Genomic DNA, 19,027 nt, shown 5'->3' on the forward strand with positions numbered 1-19,027 from the left:
CCAATCCTCGTCATAAAATATAAGGGCCACGTGGCAGGTGGCAGGGGGCAAAATGATGGAGCAGGAAGGGAGCTCGGGAGAAGGAACATCCCTGGGACATCCCCAACAGGTTGTAGTTTGGCCTCTGCTTGAAGACCTCCAAGGAGAGGACCCCACCACCTCCTGAGGCTTTCCACTCCCCCGTGGGCTTCTCTGGCTGTTGGCATGTTCTTCCTGACATGCAGCCGAAGGTTGGCTCTGCATGGCCCACCCAGAAGAACATGGCAGCTCCCTCCTCCTCTTGTGCTGGCCTAAGGTGACTCTGCTGCTTCTTTGTCGAGGTGGAAATTGCCTCTAATGTCGATTGGACCAATGCTCCGGTTGCGCCATTTTTTCTCTTATTATTTGTTATAAGAGACGGCTCTCGGGGAGGGGAAGGGGGACATATTGGGAGGGATACAATGACTGCAGATACAGATAAAGATACACTACAGGTCTGCATTTAAAAGTACGTAAAAGGACCAAATTTCTAGTGCTCGATGATCATTCTCTGTGTCATCCCCCAGAGTGTCTGTTCAAGCTATCTACCACACCTCCCCTCCTCAGCTGAGGACATTGCCTCAGCACCATGCCATGAGCTCCCTCTTCTCCCTCAACCTCTCGACATTCCCCATCCCCCATTCCCATTCTCTCCTCATTTCTCCCCACTAAAGTCCCGCCTTCTTCACATAACACTGATCCCTTCTTTGGCAGATTCCCCCAGCATCATCTCTCCCCTCTAATTTCCAGTCTGTTACTATTTACTGGCTCATTTCTTGATGTCTACAAACACACCAAAGTCTCCTACCTCCTTCAATAAAACCTCCCACTAAGCCCTATCATCCCCTCTATGTCGTGTTACACCTGTCCTCCCTTTCACAGCCAGACTCTAGACAAAGCTGCCGGGCTCACTTCTCTACTTCTCTTCTCCCGCACATCTCTACCTCTCATAGCCTTATTACTAACTCCCCTCTCAGCTGTTACTCTTCTCTCTAAAGTCACCCGTGATCTGACAAATTTGAGGGACTTCTCTCAGTCTTCATCCTCCTGGAGCTCTCTGAAGCATCTGACACTACTTATCTTTCTCTCCTGGTGACTCTCTCCTCTTGGGGTCTTTGTGACTAACTCTCAATTCTCTTGCTTCATCTATAACTGCTCCTACTCAGTCTCCCTTGCTGGTTGTTGTTGAAGCAACTCAATAAATGTCCGTTGTGACTGATGGACTTACCTGCGTATGTGTTGTTGACCCCAGTAGAATCCATTGAAAGCAGAGACTATTTCCCTTTTGTCTATCATCAGTCCAGGGCCCAATGTTTACTGAACTTAATTATAAAAACTTTGTTGTATCTCCAAGCATCAATCAGTCAGCATTCAGTGCCTACTCTGTACCAGGCACCGTGAAAAGGTCTGGGGACACAACAGAAAAGCGAAATAATCCCTTCCTTCCAATCATCATCGAAGACAAGAGGCTGAATAAGACTGGGCCTATTAAGGAGCCTTTCATGCCCTGCATCTTGCCCATCACTGTCTTCTCCCTCTACAACAACCACTTGTACCCTGGGGTGGAGCCTCTGAAGGGGGAGGAATTTCCTTAGAAATAATGACAATGCATTAGCAATGTACCCACCCAATGCAAGAATCCTTATAAGCTGCCACGTCTGTGATTTTGACTATTGAAGAGGGAAATGGAGGCATTGAAAGGATTTCTCCTGAGAAGAAAGAGAAACCATCTTCTGTGCCCACTGGTATAAAACATGAGTTAGTGCCAACAGCTTTTGTAGTAGCCAGGTATACCATGTGAGCTGGCCTTGCATATGTTCTAAGCAACGCAACTTCTCTTTCTTCCTAGGAATCCAGGCAAGGCCGTACAATGAGAGTGATCAGCTTTCACTTAGAAACCTTCAGTCTGAGGTTGCAGAGAAGAAATCTGACTTTTCCAAGGTAACGCATGCATCTAACTTCTAGACACAAAACACATTCAACTTTAAAATGGAAGCATCTGTTGTGGTGACTGCATTTGACTTTGTCTAATCAGAACTGAATTCATGGAACAGAAATTGTGAACAGTGTGGGCTTCCATGACTTCTACATCTACACTTTTGAAGAAAAATATGTAAGCACACCTAATGCCCTTAAAATGATCTGATTAAAAAAACTCAAAATTTTATTGGATACAGATCCAGCATGCAAATAGACTAGATAGAGGATGCCTGTACAGAAACTTAGCAGGGTTTCTCCAAACTATAAGAAAGCATCCCCAACATTAAAATGAAATCGAAGCTAAAACAGTTCACAAAACCCTGATTTCCTTTTTATAGATGGCTATTGTCCTCCAGCTTTTGCTGTCCAAAGGCAAAGTGAAGTTGAAAGAACAGACTAAATTTAAAGAATGTAGATGTACATGAAGGATTCCTAACATTAAATGGCGGGCATTTCCTTCAAATGTTGATTCAGATTTAACTGCGGGGTAATTGATTAGTTTAGATGCTAGATGGACTCTTAGTCAACCTGTATTTAATAAAATGTGAACTTTTCTTAGTAAATAATGGATCCCTTGGGGCCCCAAATGATGGAGAAAGATTGCCATTTCAGCCCCTACACTTTCCTCATTGACCATTAGAGCTATCTCAATCGAGATGTCTCAGGGAGACCTTAGCGAGTAAGAAAAGAATATGAGATCATACATAATTTGTTCCAGGATAACATGGTTAAGGACACTTGGAATGCCAGGAAGGGAAAGTCAAAGGAGTCTTGAACCTAACTTGGAATCCTGGAACACAGCATAGACTATAAAAAACCATCTGGACTCTTGGCCAGGAATGGAGTGCATGTAACAAGGGCCAATAAAAATACATTGGCCTGGAGTCTTGAGAATCTGATCAGAAGGGCTTTGAATTGAAAGGGGATCCAGAGAGGAGAAAACCGTAAATCTTTCAAGCCTCATACCCCAGAGAGTAGCAGATAGAACATAGGAAAAATAGCTGGAGAATCAGTAATTCACAAAAGGCAATACTCCACAAGACAAGACCCAACAGTAAAGACCATGGACTCAGATGTCTAGACACAAATTTACTTCACATGGGTAACAAGCAGGAAACAATGGGACTGCTAAAGGAAGGAGGTGAATTTGACCTTGAAGGTTTCACTGACGCTTGTGGGACAGAAAGGATGGCAGGAAAGTGACTCAGGACATGTGTACCTTATTCAAAAGGAATCACAATGATACATGGGACATTGGAATGGTGCTCTGTGTGTGAACGTGTGTGTACACATCTGCATGCTGATGCCCCTTCAAACATGCTGGCTTTCCAATTCATCTCCCTTTTCAAGTCCCATGACCTCACCTTCTCATGACCACAGGGATACACATACACATACACAGGGATGGCCATGCACTTCATGGCATCATGACCCACAAGTATTCTGCCTCTGCATTTCCAGAACTCTGCAATCCCTCTATCTAACTCTAGCCTTCTCTTCTTGCCCTGAGCCATGTCTAAATCTATTCTCTGTTCCCATCACACCCATGCCTCCCTGATTTCCTAGCTCATCATCACTGGGCTGGCTCTGCTTTCCTCCCTTTGAGACTTTGATGCTATAATAATTAGTTCAATCTTCTTCTGGCCTCTACCCTTGGATCCTCTTTCCTTCTTCAATTTTGACTCATCGCTTTCTAAACCACAACCTCAGTTGACCCCACTGTCTGCCTTCTTCACTCCAATCCACAGGTTGCTGAATGGGACTGCAAGAAGTCACACAACCAGGCTGACTGGGTCTGCCACAAAGGGAATTGCAATTGGATCTTCCCTGCTGCAGGAAAATCCTTTCATTCATACTTAATTGACTCCCTATCACATGCCCTGCAGTCTAGGTTTCTCTTCAGCATTTCCTTCCCCCTCCCTCTCAGCAGAGCATGTGGCCAATGGAGCAAAGCAGAGCCCCTCTATTCCCCCTATGAGCTCCTGCCCTAATTCTATCCATCCATTTCTCCTCAATCTTTCCCCTTCCCAACAATATACTTTAAAGACCCCCAGCATCAGTCCTGTCACTGTGCCCTAAGGCCCACCAAGCCATTCTCTGCCCCTGGCTGCTCAACTCTCCTACATGTGCTGTCTCCCCTACTTAGAATGGAAGCTCTTTGAAGGCAGGAACCATCTTCATTTTTGAATTAATTTTAGCCTCAGTACTCAGCCCAGTGACTGCCATATACTAACTGCTTAATGAACACTTATACTACACTGGAAAAATAGAGATCATCATGGGTGAATGTCCTTTTTTTCCAAATTCAATACCACAGATTCCCTCAGCATCATGATCCATTCTCTTGTCCATCGGTCCCTTCTCTGAAGGAGTAATGATCCGTCTTCCAGGCAAGGCAAACTCCTCTAATTATGTCCCACCACCTTTCATTTCCACTGGGACCACATTCTTTCTTCCATTTCCTCTCCCTCTACTACTCACATTTTCTTCTTTTTTCCCATGCAGCTCCACCTAGAGATGAGGCCCTCCAAGCTTAGGTAGGTCCTTGGATAGTGGAGACAGTCCAGGGCAAATGCTCAGAGTCTTTCCAGCCATACTTGCCAGAGTGGCCACTCCAGTGGATCCAATTCCTGGCTTTGCCATTATCTGTGTGACCCTGAACAAGTCACTTAATCATTCTGGGCCTCACTGTCTGCACCCAGAAAATGACAGGGTTGGACTGGATACCTTCTGAGGTTTTTCCAGCTCTAAATTTGATGTCCTGTGACCGTGTGAGCAGTCAGGTACCACTGCCACAGTATGGGAAAGCATTAAAGGAAGGTTTCCATAAAATCTTCCTTTGCAGGGCAGAGAAATGCTGCTCCTCATTTCCCTTGGCCTTGATTAGTCACTTAGTCAATAAGCATTTATTAAGCACCAACCATGTGCCAGGCACTCTGATGAAAAGGGCAAAAGACAGTGCCCACTCTCAAGGAATTCATAGTCTAATGAGAAACATAACAAACAAACAAATACATACAAACAAGCGAGATACAAAGTCATCAGAAAATGGCAGAGTAGCGCTAGAATGAAGAAGGTCTGGTGAAGGCTTCCTGCAGACAGTAGTGTTTTTAGTTGGGACTTGAAGGAGGCTGGGGAGGTCAGTGGTCAGAGTGGAGGAGGGAGAGCATTCCAGGCATGGGAGACAGTCAGAGAAAATGCTCAGAGTTGAGAGATGGAGGATCTTATTAATAGAAGAGCCAGGAAGCCAACGTTACTGAATCTAAATGTACATGTTAGGGAGTAAGATGTGAGAAGACTGGAAAGCAAGGAGGGATGAGGTTATGAAGGGCACCAGAGGATTTTGTATTTGATCCTGGAGATGATAGGGAGCCACTGGAGTTTATTGGGTGAGGGGAGTAACCTTCACTTTAGGAACTCTGCTTTGATAGCTGAATGGAGGATATTTGGAGGAGGAAGAGACCTAAGGCAGGAAGGCTCCCAAGCACCTATTGCAGTGGTCCAGTTGGGAGGTGATGAGGGTCTGTACCAGGGTGGGGGCAATGTCAGAGGAGAGAAGAGGGCACAGTGGAGAGATGCTGCAAAGGGGGGTTGGAGGGCCTTGGCAGCAGCTTGGATGTGGTGGATGAGAGGCAGTAAGGAGCCCAGGACTGGGAGCCTGAGGTTGGGATTGATGGGACTTGGTAACAGCTTAGATATGGTGGATAAGAGGCAGTAAGGAGCCCAGGACTGCGAGCTTGGAGAACTGGGAGGAGGGAGGGTGGTACCCTCTATAATAACTGGGAAGGTAGGATGGGTAGGAGTTAGGGGACAAGATAACAAATTCTGTTCTGCACATGTTGAGTTCAAGATATCTGCTGGATATACAGTTTGAGATGTCTGAAAGGCAGTTGGAAATTGGAGAATGGACATCAGCAGAGACATTAGGGGAGGACAGGTAAAGTTAAGAATCATCAGCATACACATGGTAATTAAATCTATGGGAGCAGATGAGATCACCAAGTGAAATAGCACAGAAGGAGAAGAACAGAGGGACCAGGACAGAGCCCTGAGGGACACCTAGAGCTAGAAGGCATGACATGGGTGAAGATACAGCAAAGGAGACTGAGAAGGAGCAGTTGGAGAGGGAGGAGGAGAGCCAGGAGAGGTGGGGGGTGTCACAAAAACCTAGAGAGGGGGATCCATGTGGTCAATCTTCTCTGTTATAAACCCATTCTGATGGTGACATTTCAAAGCATATCATAATAAAAGCACCATGTCTTATTCATTTGAAAAGTCCATTTCAACTGGGAAAACCAACAATGGTTTAACAAATGCCTCCTATGTGCCAAGCACTGGGAACACAAGACTATTCCAAAGCAGCCCCTGCCCTCCAGGAGTGTCTACTTTACAAAATTACTCAATGGGGGATTGAGCAACGATAGCTGGGGAGATCAGGAAGAACTTCTCCTAGGAAGTGGCTCTTTGGACCAATGCAAAGGACCTAAGCCAAGCCTTGAAAGTAGCTTGGAATTCCAAGAAGCACAGGTGAAGAGCTCCTGGATCTCAAACACCCTTACAGTGTCATTGAGGCGGGAAATGGAATGCTGAGCAGCCAAGAGCCAGATGTCCCATTTAGAGTGCCTGAAGGGATGTGAAGTGAAATGAATCTAGAAAGGTGGTTTGTGAAGGACTCTAAGGGCCAAACTGAGGAACTGGTCTTGCAGCCAGGGGTAATAGGGAGCCCCTGAAGGTACTTGAGCAGAGGAATGACCTGGTCAGATACAAGCACTGGGAAGATGATATTGGCAGCTGTCTAGAGATCAGTGTAGGATGGGGGAGCTACTGATGTGTAGGGAGAGTTGGACCTTTTTCTTAGCCGTTATCCTGCATCTGTTGATTCCCTGTTTCAATTTATAAACTTGTGTCCTTCCTCTGAAATGCCTGAGGGTATCAGTATAAAGTTAAAAACATTCAATAAAATACATAAAAGCATAAAAGCTATTACCAGCTGGAGAAGATCATGTTTGAAACGCCTGAAAAAGGTCAATATCTTAACGAACCTTCTAAGAGAAAGGAAATGTAAAGTGATGTATTTTAGAGAAACTTGGCTGGCCTCCAGCCCGGGAGCTCTGGGCACACCAAGAGGGCTGAGCAGGGATGGAACCAGCCACCCAGCCCCATCTTCTCCAGAAGCAAGAGTTTCTCTTCTCTTTTTTGGCCCATTTCAGGAATTCAAATGCTGTCAGCTCAAACAAAGCTTAGTTAAAGCAAGTTCTGAAGTTCAGGACCCCATGGCCATCCTCCAGGGAGGAGCTGTTCAGAGGTGGCCCTGGGCCAAAGAGGGGGCCACAAGCTAAGAAGGCTCTTGCCCTGGGCTGAGGGCTGGAGCAGGGTGCCTCCATCTGATATCCAGCTTGGTTAAGTCCAGAGAGGCTCAGCTCCAGAATGGCCACAAGAGGATGGATCTGGAGCCACAGAAATTCTCCAACCCTTCTTAATTATTCTTAGAGGGCACCCTGTTTCTTCACTTTATCAGTGGAGAAAGGAACTATGGTCCTTGATGTCACAGCTTCTCTAAGGGATAGAATCTCCCTTGTTCATTCTTCACTTAAACCAGAGGCAGTGTAGTAGAGTGGAGGGGGTTGGACTCCTGCTCTGGATCTGAAACCCAATGGCTGTGTGACCCTGGGCAAGTCCCTGAACCTCCATGCCCCGGATAATTCTCTAAGATCATGTTACAGGCACATGGCTACTCTACGTCACCAGAGGTATTTTTTAATGCCATGAGTTCTCCACACTAATCAAATCATGTCTGGAATGAGAAAATTGATGTATCTGTTTCAGTAGTTTGCACTATAGAAACGGTGCCATATGGCCAGTTTGGGAAGAGATCAAATGTACACGAGATGGAATTTTCATTTACAAAAACCATCCTGATGTAGATTGAATGGTCCAAGAGTTATGGGTGGCACCAGACTAGTCACTGTCTCCTGGCGCCTCCCCTCCCATCTCTCTCTCTCTCTCTCTCTCTCTCTCTCTCTCTCTCTCTCTCTCTCTCTCTCTCTCTCTCCTTCACTTCAGAAGAAGGGCAGGACACACATTTGTCTTTGTATCCTTCAGAGCCAGCAGAAAGCCTGGCACATAGTAGGTACTTAATGCTTGTCCACAAACTGATCAATTTGGTGTTTTTTTCCTCTGAGGGAATCCAAGTCTAAGAAGATAATGGAAGTCAGAACTAAGATCCAGTACATATGGCTTATTTTCCAGATTTTTGCCTATGATGAGGGATATCTGCATCGCTAGGCTGTTGTTTCTGGAAAAGGAGATCCAAGCAGAAAATACCAGGGCCCTTCCCAGTGGCTACCATCATTTGGGAGGTTGGGTCTCTCCTCAGTTTTGGCCTAAACAACCAAAAAAAGAGTAAAGTTCATGCATTGGCTCTAACCCTAAATGCCCTCCACTCAGTTCATCTGTGTTTCCTTTCAAGTACTGTAGGCTTTCCCTTCCATTCACTTCTCAGAACCATACGTTTGATGCTGGAAGAAACCTTAGAGGCAATCAAGCACAATTCTCTCATTTTATAGATGAGGAAACTGAGGCACAGGAAAGCTCGGCTATTTACTCAGGGCCCAAAATTCAGTAAGTATGTGAAGCAGAGTTTGAACTCATGGCTTCCAAACTCCAAGTGTTCTGCTCTACGTGCTCTGCTTTATGTGCTCTGCCCTATGTGCTCTGCCCTATGTGCTCTGCCATCATCTGGGGATACACAGTGATCTGGCATGTTATCTCCAGCCATCTTCCCACTGTGTTCTCTTCCACTGCTCTGTCTTCTCTGGAAATGTTCATCACATCAACACCACTGTTCCTGGAAAGGAAAGAACCCTTCTGCCCCTGGCTCTATGCACCCTCCCTGTGACTGCCCAGGTCCAATCTCCCCTCCCTGGTCACTGTTCCACTGAAATCATTTTCCCTGTTAGAATATAAGGCCCTTGGGGGCACAGTCTGTTGTACTCTTTGTATTTGTATGTCTGGTAAATAGTACAGTATGTGGTAAGGGCTTGATAAATGCCTTTCAATCAATAATAGATGAATGGCTTTCTGAGTGGAAACTCCATGGATTCAACGATCATCTCTGTGTCAGTGATTCTTAGATCTACTTGTCCATCTCTGACCTTTCTTCCAGCCTCCAGTCTTGCATTTCCAACTGAACACTGGCTATCTCAACCTGGAAGTCCCATAGATGTGGTACTCCTCATGCCCCAAACTGGACTCATTAACTCTCCCCACACCCCCAACTAAACCTTTCCCTATTTAGAACTTTCCAAATGCTGTGGAGGGCACTGTCAGTTCAGGTTCAAAATCTAGATATTATTTATGACTCCTCACTCCTCGTACCTGATCACTCCCCAAGTCCTGTCAATCCTATATTCATAACATCTCCCATATAAACCCCCTTCTTTTCTCTGTTGCTGCTGCCGCCACGCTGGCACAGGTCCTCATCACTTCATAGCCTTCTGAATAGTCTCCCTCATTCAAGTCTCTCCCCACTCCAGGCTATCTTCCACTCAGCTATCAATCTAATCTCCTTAAAGCACAGATGTGACCATGTCAACTCATCTCTTCAGTAAACTCCAGTGTCTCCCTTTGACTTTCAAGATCAGATATGAAATTCTTTGGCTTTTAAAGCCCTTCATAATCAGATGCTCTTCTTACAATTCACTCCACTCTCTGTATTCTTCCTCCGGTGACACTGGACACAAGATCCTCCATTTCCCAACTCTGGGCATTTTCTCTGGCTGTCCTCCATGCCTGGCACATTCTATCCTACCTCATCTCTTCCTTCTGGCTTCTCTGGTTTCCTTCAAAGTCCAACCAAAATTCCCTATTAGATTGTGAACTCCTTGGGGGGAGGGACTGTCTTTTGCCTTTCTTTGTTTCTACCACACTCAGCACGGTGCCTGGCACATAGTAAGCACTTGATAAAAGATTGTTGACTTGACTATGCAGATGGTTTTTTGTGGGCTTCTTTGGAGCCCACAACTTTACTGAAATTATTCTTTTTTTCCAATTAGTTTTTTTTTGCTGATTCACTTGTATTTTCTAAGTAAACCATCATGTTGTCAGCAGAGAAAGTTCCATCTCCTCTTTGCCCTGAGTCTTCTAACTTGACCTTGTCTCACAATCCTCTCGAATCTACTCAAGTTCATGTCACATTTGAGAAGAGTCCTCATCATATAGTTAGAGCATAGTTCTCTTAGGAAACACCCAAATAGCTCATGGGGTATGGGTAGAGACATACCATACCTTAGACCCAGTAATTTCTCCCCAAAGAGGCACAGAAAGAGCCTTGTCTCGCTCTGCTGCTAAGTTAACATCTAAGGCCTAGGTAGAATGACAATTAGAAGGGGTTCTCCTTGTCTCTCCCTCTGAAGCATTACACATATACTTCAGGTGAGGTCTCATCAATTCCATCTTTCAGGTCTCCATCCATATGGACATTAATTACCATTTAGTTCAGCAGTGCCTCTTGACCCCAATCTCCCTATTGCTACTTGCCCCCAGGTGGCAGAACTAGAAATGGGGTAGGAATTGATAAATTTATAGCACCAAGAGCCATTCATTATTCATTGTCTAATAGACAATTGGTCAAAGCACATGAACAGGTTTTAAAATTGTTTCCTATTTTAAGCGGGCACATTTAAAATGCCCAAAGTCAATATTAATAACAAAAATACAAATGAAAATCTCCAGGACTCACCTTGAACTATGTAGATTGGCAAAAGTGACAAAAGGTAAAAAAGCCAATGTTGGAGGAGCTCTAGGAAGACAGACATGTTGTTGCACCGTTGGCAAAAATATGCAGTAGCCCAACCATTCTGAACTTCACCTTGGAATTATGAAAAAAACAAGTGACTAAACCTTCTCTATCCTTTGACCCAGAAAATTCAGTGCTGTGCACATCTGCTGCAAGGAAGTCAAGACAGAGACAAAGGTCCAACATCCTAGAAGGGTTGGAGAAGCCCTCTTTGTGGTAGCAAAGAACTGGAAAGGAGGAATGGAATACGGCAGGTCTCAGAGGAAGTCAGGAATGACTTGGAAGCACAGTTACTCTCAACTTTTCCTCTTTCCTCTTTTAAATTAATTTATCCACCTTACAATCAAGGTTCAGAGCTAGGAAGGATGTCAGCAGTCATCATTCATCCCCTTCCTTTTATAGATGAGGAGAAGAGATATGGCTTTCTCAGGTCACCCAGGTAGGATCCTGGAGCTGGAGGCGGTAGGGTCCTAAGAAGCCTCTTCATCCAACCTCATCATTTTAGTTCCAAGGTAGGGTCAAAGGCCTCTCATAGGGCTTCAGGGTCATAGATCCAAGGATGGAAGTGATCTAAGAGATTCTCACAAAAGCTAGGAGCTATTATGATCCCCATTTTATAGCTGGGGAAACTGAGAGAGACAGGTTAAGTGACTTGCTCAGGGTCACACAGTCAGTAAGAGTATGGATTTGAACTCACATAGCCCTGCTTCCAGATCTAGTGCTCCATCCATTACATCCCCTACCTGCCTCAAAGAGGATAAAACACAGATAAATTAACAAAGCACATACAAAGTAACTGGGAAGCAGTGGAAAAAACCATGGAAAGAACATGGCTTTGAAGTCAGAGGACTTGGGTTCAAATCCTGCCTCTTATTATATGACCTTGGTCAAATTGCTTCATTTCTCCGAACCTCGGTTTCCTCATCTGTAAAATGAGGAGGTTGCATTATGTGGTCTCTGACATCCCAACTCTGGGAGACCTAAGGCCCTTCGCATACAAGAGGTCTTAGACTCTACTTTGGAAGCAAAATGAAGGGATTGGACCAGACACCTCTTCAGTCCCTGCCAGGTTTAAACCCACAATTCTCAGTACCTGCTTGTTCCTCCTGGAATTCCCAAAAGGCTTTCATAGGATCCTAGATTTGGTGGGAGAGACTTCACTTTACCTCAGTGGGACTAAGTGTAGGGGCGGCAGCTGGGGAGAGGAACAGTCATTGTCAAGTATTTGAGGCTGCCGGGTGGCCTGGGGGATACAGCTCTGGGCCTGGGCTCAGGTGTTTGACTGTGGTTCTTGTTCTTCAGTCATTTTTCAGTTATGCCCAGTTCTCCATGACCTCATTTCAGGTTTCCTTGGCAGAGATACTGGAGCAGTTCGCCCTTTCCTTCTCCCGCTCATTTTACAGATAAGGAAACTGAGGCAAAAGGTGAAGTGACTTGTCCAGGGTCACACAGCCAGCAAGCATCTGAGACTAGGTTTGAGCTCAGGAAGATGAGTCTTCCTGACTCCCTGGAGCTCTAGCCACTGCAGGAAGACCCGAGTTCAAATCTGGCTCAAAACTTTCCAGCTCTGTGACCCTGGGCAAGTCATCTCATTTCTGCCTGCCTCATTTCCCTCAACTGTGTATTATAATAATACCTATTTCCCAGGGGTGGTTGTGAGGAGCAAATGCGCTAATTTATATACAGTGCTTTGTACATCTTCAAATGCTCTGTGAATGTTAGTTATTATCATTAACGACTATGATTATTCAATGAGCCATGCTAGGTTTCTAGTCAGGAAACCTAAGATTGATTCCTAGACCCAACACTTGCTAGTCATGCAGCTTTGGGCAAGCTAGCTGACCTCCCTGAGGGAGCCGGTCTAGGAGACTCCTTCCAGCCCTTGATCGATGACCCCATTTCATATGGAGTCACTTGTACGAACAGCTGAGAAGAATCAAGAAAGACCCTGGGACTTCAGGAAGTGGTGGAGCAGGGATTGGAACCCTGGTCCTCTCAGTCCCAACCCACCTCTCCTTCCCCTTCCCTCCCCCCGCCCCAGCTTTTTGAACATCACCATAAGTATATGAGCTCACTTCCTCCTCCTCCTCCTTCTCTTCCTCCTCCTCCTCCAAAAAGTGCCGTCTGTGATATACTCTCCTCCCTGTCTGGTTGTGCTGGTTCTGCATGCCACCATCAGTCATCCCTTCCAGCTTCCAGAGCCTGAGCATCTCCGCACTCAGTGGGTGGTCAGTAAATTCAGCTACATAATTTTGGATGGTGGAGGGTTGCATACAGAGCTTCACAAGAAAATAGCCTAATGAATGTGAAAACAGGGCTCTGGCTGCAGCTAGCATGCCAGAAACGTAGGTGGCAGGGTTGGCTCTTCTCCCTGCCCCCTCCATTGCTTTCTGAATAAACAAGTTCAAATAAGGAGGCCAGGGAGCTGCCTCCTATCAGCTGGCCTGCCCTGGCCAGGCTATGTCCTCAGAGGAACAATCCCAGGGCTTCCTCCGGGCCAACCCGGCACGCTGAGCCTGAGAACGTACCATCTGTTGATTAAAAGTATAATATAGCCCATCATCTATATTATTAAAGTAGACAGACCCAAAATCCCTCCTTTTGCAACCACTCATTTCACAGGAGCATACTGTATTTGTCTTGTCAGAGCAAACCATTCATCATCTAACCTGATAGATAATATAATTGTTTAGGTCAGAAGAAATTAGGCTCAGTTATCGTCAATCACTCCTGCTCATTGGCTGCCTTGAGTTTCTCCAGAAGCCAGAGATTCTGGGGATGCTGAGCAATGAGAATCTGGCTAGGGAATGAGACTGGAAACCCAGGATGCTACATGATCTCCCCATTTCCCTGGCTCTGTGAAGGCAGGGGTAGGCATGGGGGTGGAGGGTTTTCTCCATCACCATAGCAGACCCATCTGGGCAAGAGTGCTGAACTGACTCCCACACACAAACTTAACACAGAATCACCATCTACTTACACCAGCCACATCTCCCTCTGCTTCCAGGTAGAAGCATTTTAACACTGCAGGGTATCAACGCTGGTATATCTAGGGTCTGAGGGGGTGGGGGTGGGAGTGTAGTGTTGGAGTCTGACAATCAATGCTGACATAGACATCATTAAAGAAACCCAAGACTAGCTGCCCAGCCGAGAGAGTCAGTTAATCTGTCAGGTCTGTGTTTGGGGAATGAATACTGAATTTCTCCCCCAAAATCTCTTCCCAGCATTTGGGAGAGAAGATTTCAGGCCCGTGTTATTTCTGGGGCAGAAAAAAGGCAGGAGAAGTGTTACATGGAAGTTAGTGCTGGAACGATGTTCTTGGGCATCATACTGGCTTAGGAAAGGAGGACTCAGGGCACATGTTACAGTGAATAGTTTGAATAATAATCTTAGTCTCTCATCATTTGCAGGAGACTCTGGCATCCCAGCAAACAAAGATGATTTCATCCCTCCTCATTTCCCAGCTGACTGATGAGCGTAGATTGCAGAAGAATGCACCAGTCTTGCCAGGGCAGTGCATGATGGTTCAGCCTGAAATTCATCCTAGGAACCAGTCTTTGGCTGGTCGCAGTCCAACTAACATTGACCAAACCTTCTCCTTGCTTCCTGGTGGAATGGGAATCAACACATCCTCCAAGGAGACTGGATCTGGAACAAAGCTGCTTCCCCAAGGGAAAAATCAGGATCCTAACCCAAGAAAAGGGTTTTCCTCCATCACCATCACAGCCAGGAGAGTTGCTCCTCCAGCCAACACTCTGATGTGGGGCACTACTGTTGACCCCCTGTGCTCCAAGTGTGGGACCGAGGCCAGACTCGTGGACAAAACAGCTTTGGCCAGTGATCAGGAAGCAGAACCTCCCTACAGACTGTTAAATGGTCATGAGGACTCCGTGAATAGGCTGGCAACTCCATTCAAGGCTTCTGAACCTCACAGGCAGTTGTGTGGAGGTCATCCATGCTGGATTTTGAACCCTGAAAATAAGGAGAATGCAATGATCCCTCCAGCCACCCCAAGTCACGGAGAGAAAGCTCCTCTTCTGTTCAGCTCCTGTGTTCACCTGCGCGTGTCTCAGCCATGTGCAAACACTGTCCATTACTTAGACAGATCTCTTTCCATACCTCTTGACCCATCTCCCATCACAGGCTCCAAAATGCACAGATCTGTTCTATCCCTCAACCTGAACTGTAATTCTCGTGGATTAACACCAGATGGAGTAGATCGCATGGCTAATACAGAGGAGGAAGAGATGGGAGACAATCCACTGAGCCAGAAGCATGCAGAGCAAAATGAGAATAGGTCTCCGACAGCTTGGGAAACAGACTTCAAAGACAGCTGTCTAAAGGAAAGCCCACCTTGGCACAAAATCTCTTCAGGGAATTCCCCATGTCCTTGGAGCAGCACACCTCCCCTGAGAAACCCAGAATTTTCAGATGCTGGGAAAGGAACAAATCACTTAACTGTGGGGAAGATGACAGGAGACAGTATGGCCTTGTACCACACCATTAGCCACCCCAATAAGCTGTCCATTCACATCCCAGGCTGGAGCTATGCAGCAGGTAAGTGGTGGGTGCATTGGTTCCCCCTTGGTCCAATGCAAGTACAGTCTCATTCCAGACAACCATTGGACAATGGGTGGCTCTTCAGAATACATATATATCAACTTTTTTTCAGTGCCCTGTGAGTCTTTAAACAGTCAAGTTCTTATTTTATGGTCAAAAAACAATTCCAGTGTAAGAGGTTAAAGCTCAGTGCTGTCCTGTGGTTTTTACATCAAAAAATATTTCCTGAATGTCAACAGTAGGGTCAAAACAATAGGTTGAGACAAAGAGTTTTGGGAGCTGGGTTGACACTAGATTGAACATGTGTATGGGAAAGGTAATGTTCAGTCTGCCATCTGGACGTCTGGTGCTAGGGAGACAATACATCTGGCTTTGTGGAAGAAAAATCTGAGTGGGGGACATTCTTCCATTAGCTGTCTGATTGTGGAGGCCAGATGTAGAAGCTGGGGACACAGAAACACCAACCATGATTGATGATTTATTTAAAGAAATCAATGATTTCAACTTTCTCTGACATCATGTCATGGGGTGGGGGAAAACCTTGAGTTCCCCAAAATGATGCCAGCAGATGACAAGCTCTGGCAGAGTTTAGCAATGTGGAGAAGTTTGGTGTTTGGACTTGGCAAAGGAGTGGGCATCTATTGTCCAAGAATCAGCCTGATTATATTCAAGTAGTTCATCTCAAGGAGGTTGGCCACCAGGTGGTGAATTCAAGAGGCAATGTGGTGTAGTGGATGAGACCCTGGACTTCCAAGAAAGAACTGGGTTCACTTCCTGCCTCAGGCACTCATAGCTGTGTGACACTAAACCACTGGATGCCTCAGTTTCCTCACCTATGAAATGAGGAACATGGACTGGGCTTCTCAGATTCCTTCCTATTCTAAGTCTATGACCCTGTGAATTTTTTCAGCCACTGGAGCACACTGTGCTCAGGCAGAGAAGGGTTGGTGTGTCCTGAGGGAAGGGGGACAGATTCTTGGATAATGGATTGAAAAGTCCTTTGCCAACCATAAAGCATGATGGAAATAAGAGTGATTAGTGTCAGTGCAGCTGTGATAATGACCTTCTAGAAATAATGAGCATGACTCTCTTTTGGCCCAGGAGGGGAAGAGGTGTACATGCACTTAAGGGGGACCAGAGAAGCCATTTGGGGCTTCTCTTCCCCATTCTCTTGTCCAGTGGGGCTCTGACTGAGCTTGGCTTTGGGACTCAGCTGGGGCTCCTCTCTCTGAAACTAGGTCACCTTGGCCAGGCCCAGGAAGCATGACCTGCCTGAGATCTGTCCGTGGCCTTGAAGGGCTAGAACAGAGACTCATCTGCCTTGCTTCCTATCTGTAAACTTTTGTTTGGAAGCTTTGAATTTGGAGGGCCTCAAAACAAGTTACTTTCCTTCTACTTGGGAAAATTATGTAAAGATAACGGTAATAAAAATTTAAAAGCTGCATATGCGTAATAATTTTACTGTACAACTTTTCTCCATTAAAAGCTTTATTAAGTAATAAAACTGATTGTAAAACACTTTGAAATGATAATATGCCCCAGAAATGTTTAAAAACATAATTAAGTTTGACAAGGGTATGTGTGGTGAATGCTTGGAGACGTTTTATGAAGATGCGGAGTTTTTTTTTCCATGGCATCCAAAGCAAGGTATGAGAATTCCATAGACCTTTCAACAAGAGAGGAAATGGGGCTAGTTGTCAGTCTGCCAATGATGATCCCACCCCTCCTCATTTTTCAAGAAATGGGACAAGCCAAGTACTTTGCCTTGGTTAGTAGTAGAGCAAAATTGCAAAAATAAATCCGGTTCATTTTTTATTGCTTATTTAAGCTTGACCCAATCAATTCTCAAAAACCAACTTGTGTGATAGCGATTCATAAATGTTTATATTTATTATATGTTATATTAAAGAATCTTGAGAAATGAACACAATCCAACCTCGAATGCCCTTGGCAAAGGACAGGCACATTGATAATAAACTTGCAGGTTCAGCCTTAGGACATGTTTCCTTCATTTAAAAAAATTAATTTCCTAGTCAGTTTGCTTAGGCTGATTTTTAAAATTGTTTTATTAGAAACTTAACCTTAAACACCAATACAAACTACTGTGCTTATGAGCGGTTTGCATTTTAATTAATTTATTCCTATGTAAGCAGGGAGGGGGCAGGCCTAAAACTTCATCAGTGAGGAAACTCCTGGCAAAGCCTTCCTTTGTCATTTACCAGTTGTGTGACCTTGACCAAGTTCCTGAACCTCCATAGGCATCAGTTTGCTCATTTCTAAGACAAAAGGGCTGGCCTCTGAGGTGCCGTCTGGCTCTAAATCTAGTATCCCCTGTGTGACCTTGGGGAAGTCTCTTCATGCTTCCTTGGTCCTCAGTTTTCTCATCTGCCAAATGAAGGAGTTGGCCTTGATAACCTCTGAGGTCCCTTCAAGTTAAGACTGATGAGAGCTAACGATGAAAGCATTGTTCCTCAGCTTAAGACTTTCCTGAACCCTGAGGAGGTAAATTACTTGCCCAGGGTCATGAGCCAGTTTTTGGTAGAGGTAGGCCTTGAAAACGCTTCTTGACCCATGGGCTCACTCTGTATCCCTCCTTCTTCACTTCCATGCACCACCTAGCTGCCAAGGCTCCATCCAGAGTCTGTCCGTCTATCCTCATTCCATTTTCTCCATCTTGTCCCCATCAGGGTGTCTTTCCCCTAATGCTTCTGCCCTCTTCATTTTCTGTGATTTCTTACAGGGTTTTCCAGGTTTCTCTGTGGTCTGTGAGCTTCAAATCCACCTTCAGATGCTTACTAGCCAGGTGCTTGATCGTGGATGAATAAATCACTGTTGAGTCCCCAGCCCCACCTCAGCCAGCCTGGAGGAGAAGCAGCCATCCTCTCCAGCACTGGGGGCTCTCATATGCCTCACACACTAGCCCCAGATAAGAAATTGGAAAATCCCTTCCTTTCCACTATCACAACCAGATTTTCTTTTTACCTCCACTACTCAGCAGCTTCCATTTTGAAGAACAATTAATCTCATTTTTTCACCCAATCCAAATAATGGTAACTTGCATACTGACCCCATGTCATTCACCCTCTTTTGCCAAGGAGTTCATCACCTGACTTACTTTCTCCATTGCTTTCTCCTTACCAAGGCTAACACTATTCTGCACATGTTTGACCCCATGCCTTCCCATCTTTACCATCGAATGGCGACATCAATCGCCTCTCTCCTCTCCAGTCTTCAGCCTTTTCCTATCTATTGGTTCCTTCCCCATAACCTTCAAACATTTCCAAGTCTCCTCTAGCCTAAAAACCAAAAAACTTCACAAGACCCAACCCTATTCTGCTCAAGCTATTGTCCTATATCTTCCTTGTCTTTCCCAAGATTCCTTGAAAAGGTGCCTCCACTTCATCTCCTCACCTCCTCTTTCTCTCTGTCTCTTTGACTGCCTGTCTGTCTGCCTGTCTGCCTGTCTGTCTGTCTGCCTCTCTCTCTCTCTCTCTCTCTCTCTCTCTCTCTCTCACACACACACACACACACACACACACACATACACACACTCTTTGACAGTCCAGCTTCTGAACACATTGAAATTGTTCTCTCCAAAGTTACCAACAACTTCCGAATTCCCAAATCTTAGGATCTATTCTCCATCCTCACCCTTTTGGACCTCTCTGCAAA

At 45.5% G+C, this 19,027-nt stretch overlaps 1 protein-coding gene across 1 annotated transcript in view; it reads left to right on the plus strand.

The window, feature by feature from the left end:
* The window catches only part of C8H10orf90 (chromosome 8 C10orf90 homolog), a 274,229-nt gene that overhangs the window by 172,135 nt on the left and 83,067 nt on the right, over positions 1-19,027 (plus strand). Inside the window, exons 3-4 of the mRNA XM_036735056.1 lie at positions 1,868-1,959; positions 14,206-15,352. Of these exons, the coding sequence (XP_036590951.1) occupies positions 1,868-1,959; positions 14,206-15,352 (1,239 nt within the window). The remainder of the gene's footprint in view (positions 1-1,867; positions 1,960-14,205; positions 15,353-19,027) is intronic.

The sequence above is a fragment of the Trichosurus vulpecula genome, chromosome 8 (assembly GCF_011100635.1).
Source record: "Trichosurus vulpecula isolate mTriVul1 chromosome 8, mTriVul1.pri, whole genome shotgun sequence".
NCBI lineage: Eukaryota > Metazoa > Chordata > Mammalia > Diprotodontia > Phalangeridae > Trichosurus > Trichosurus vulpecula.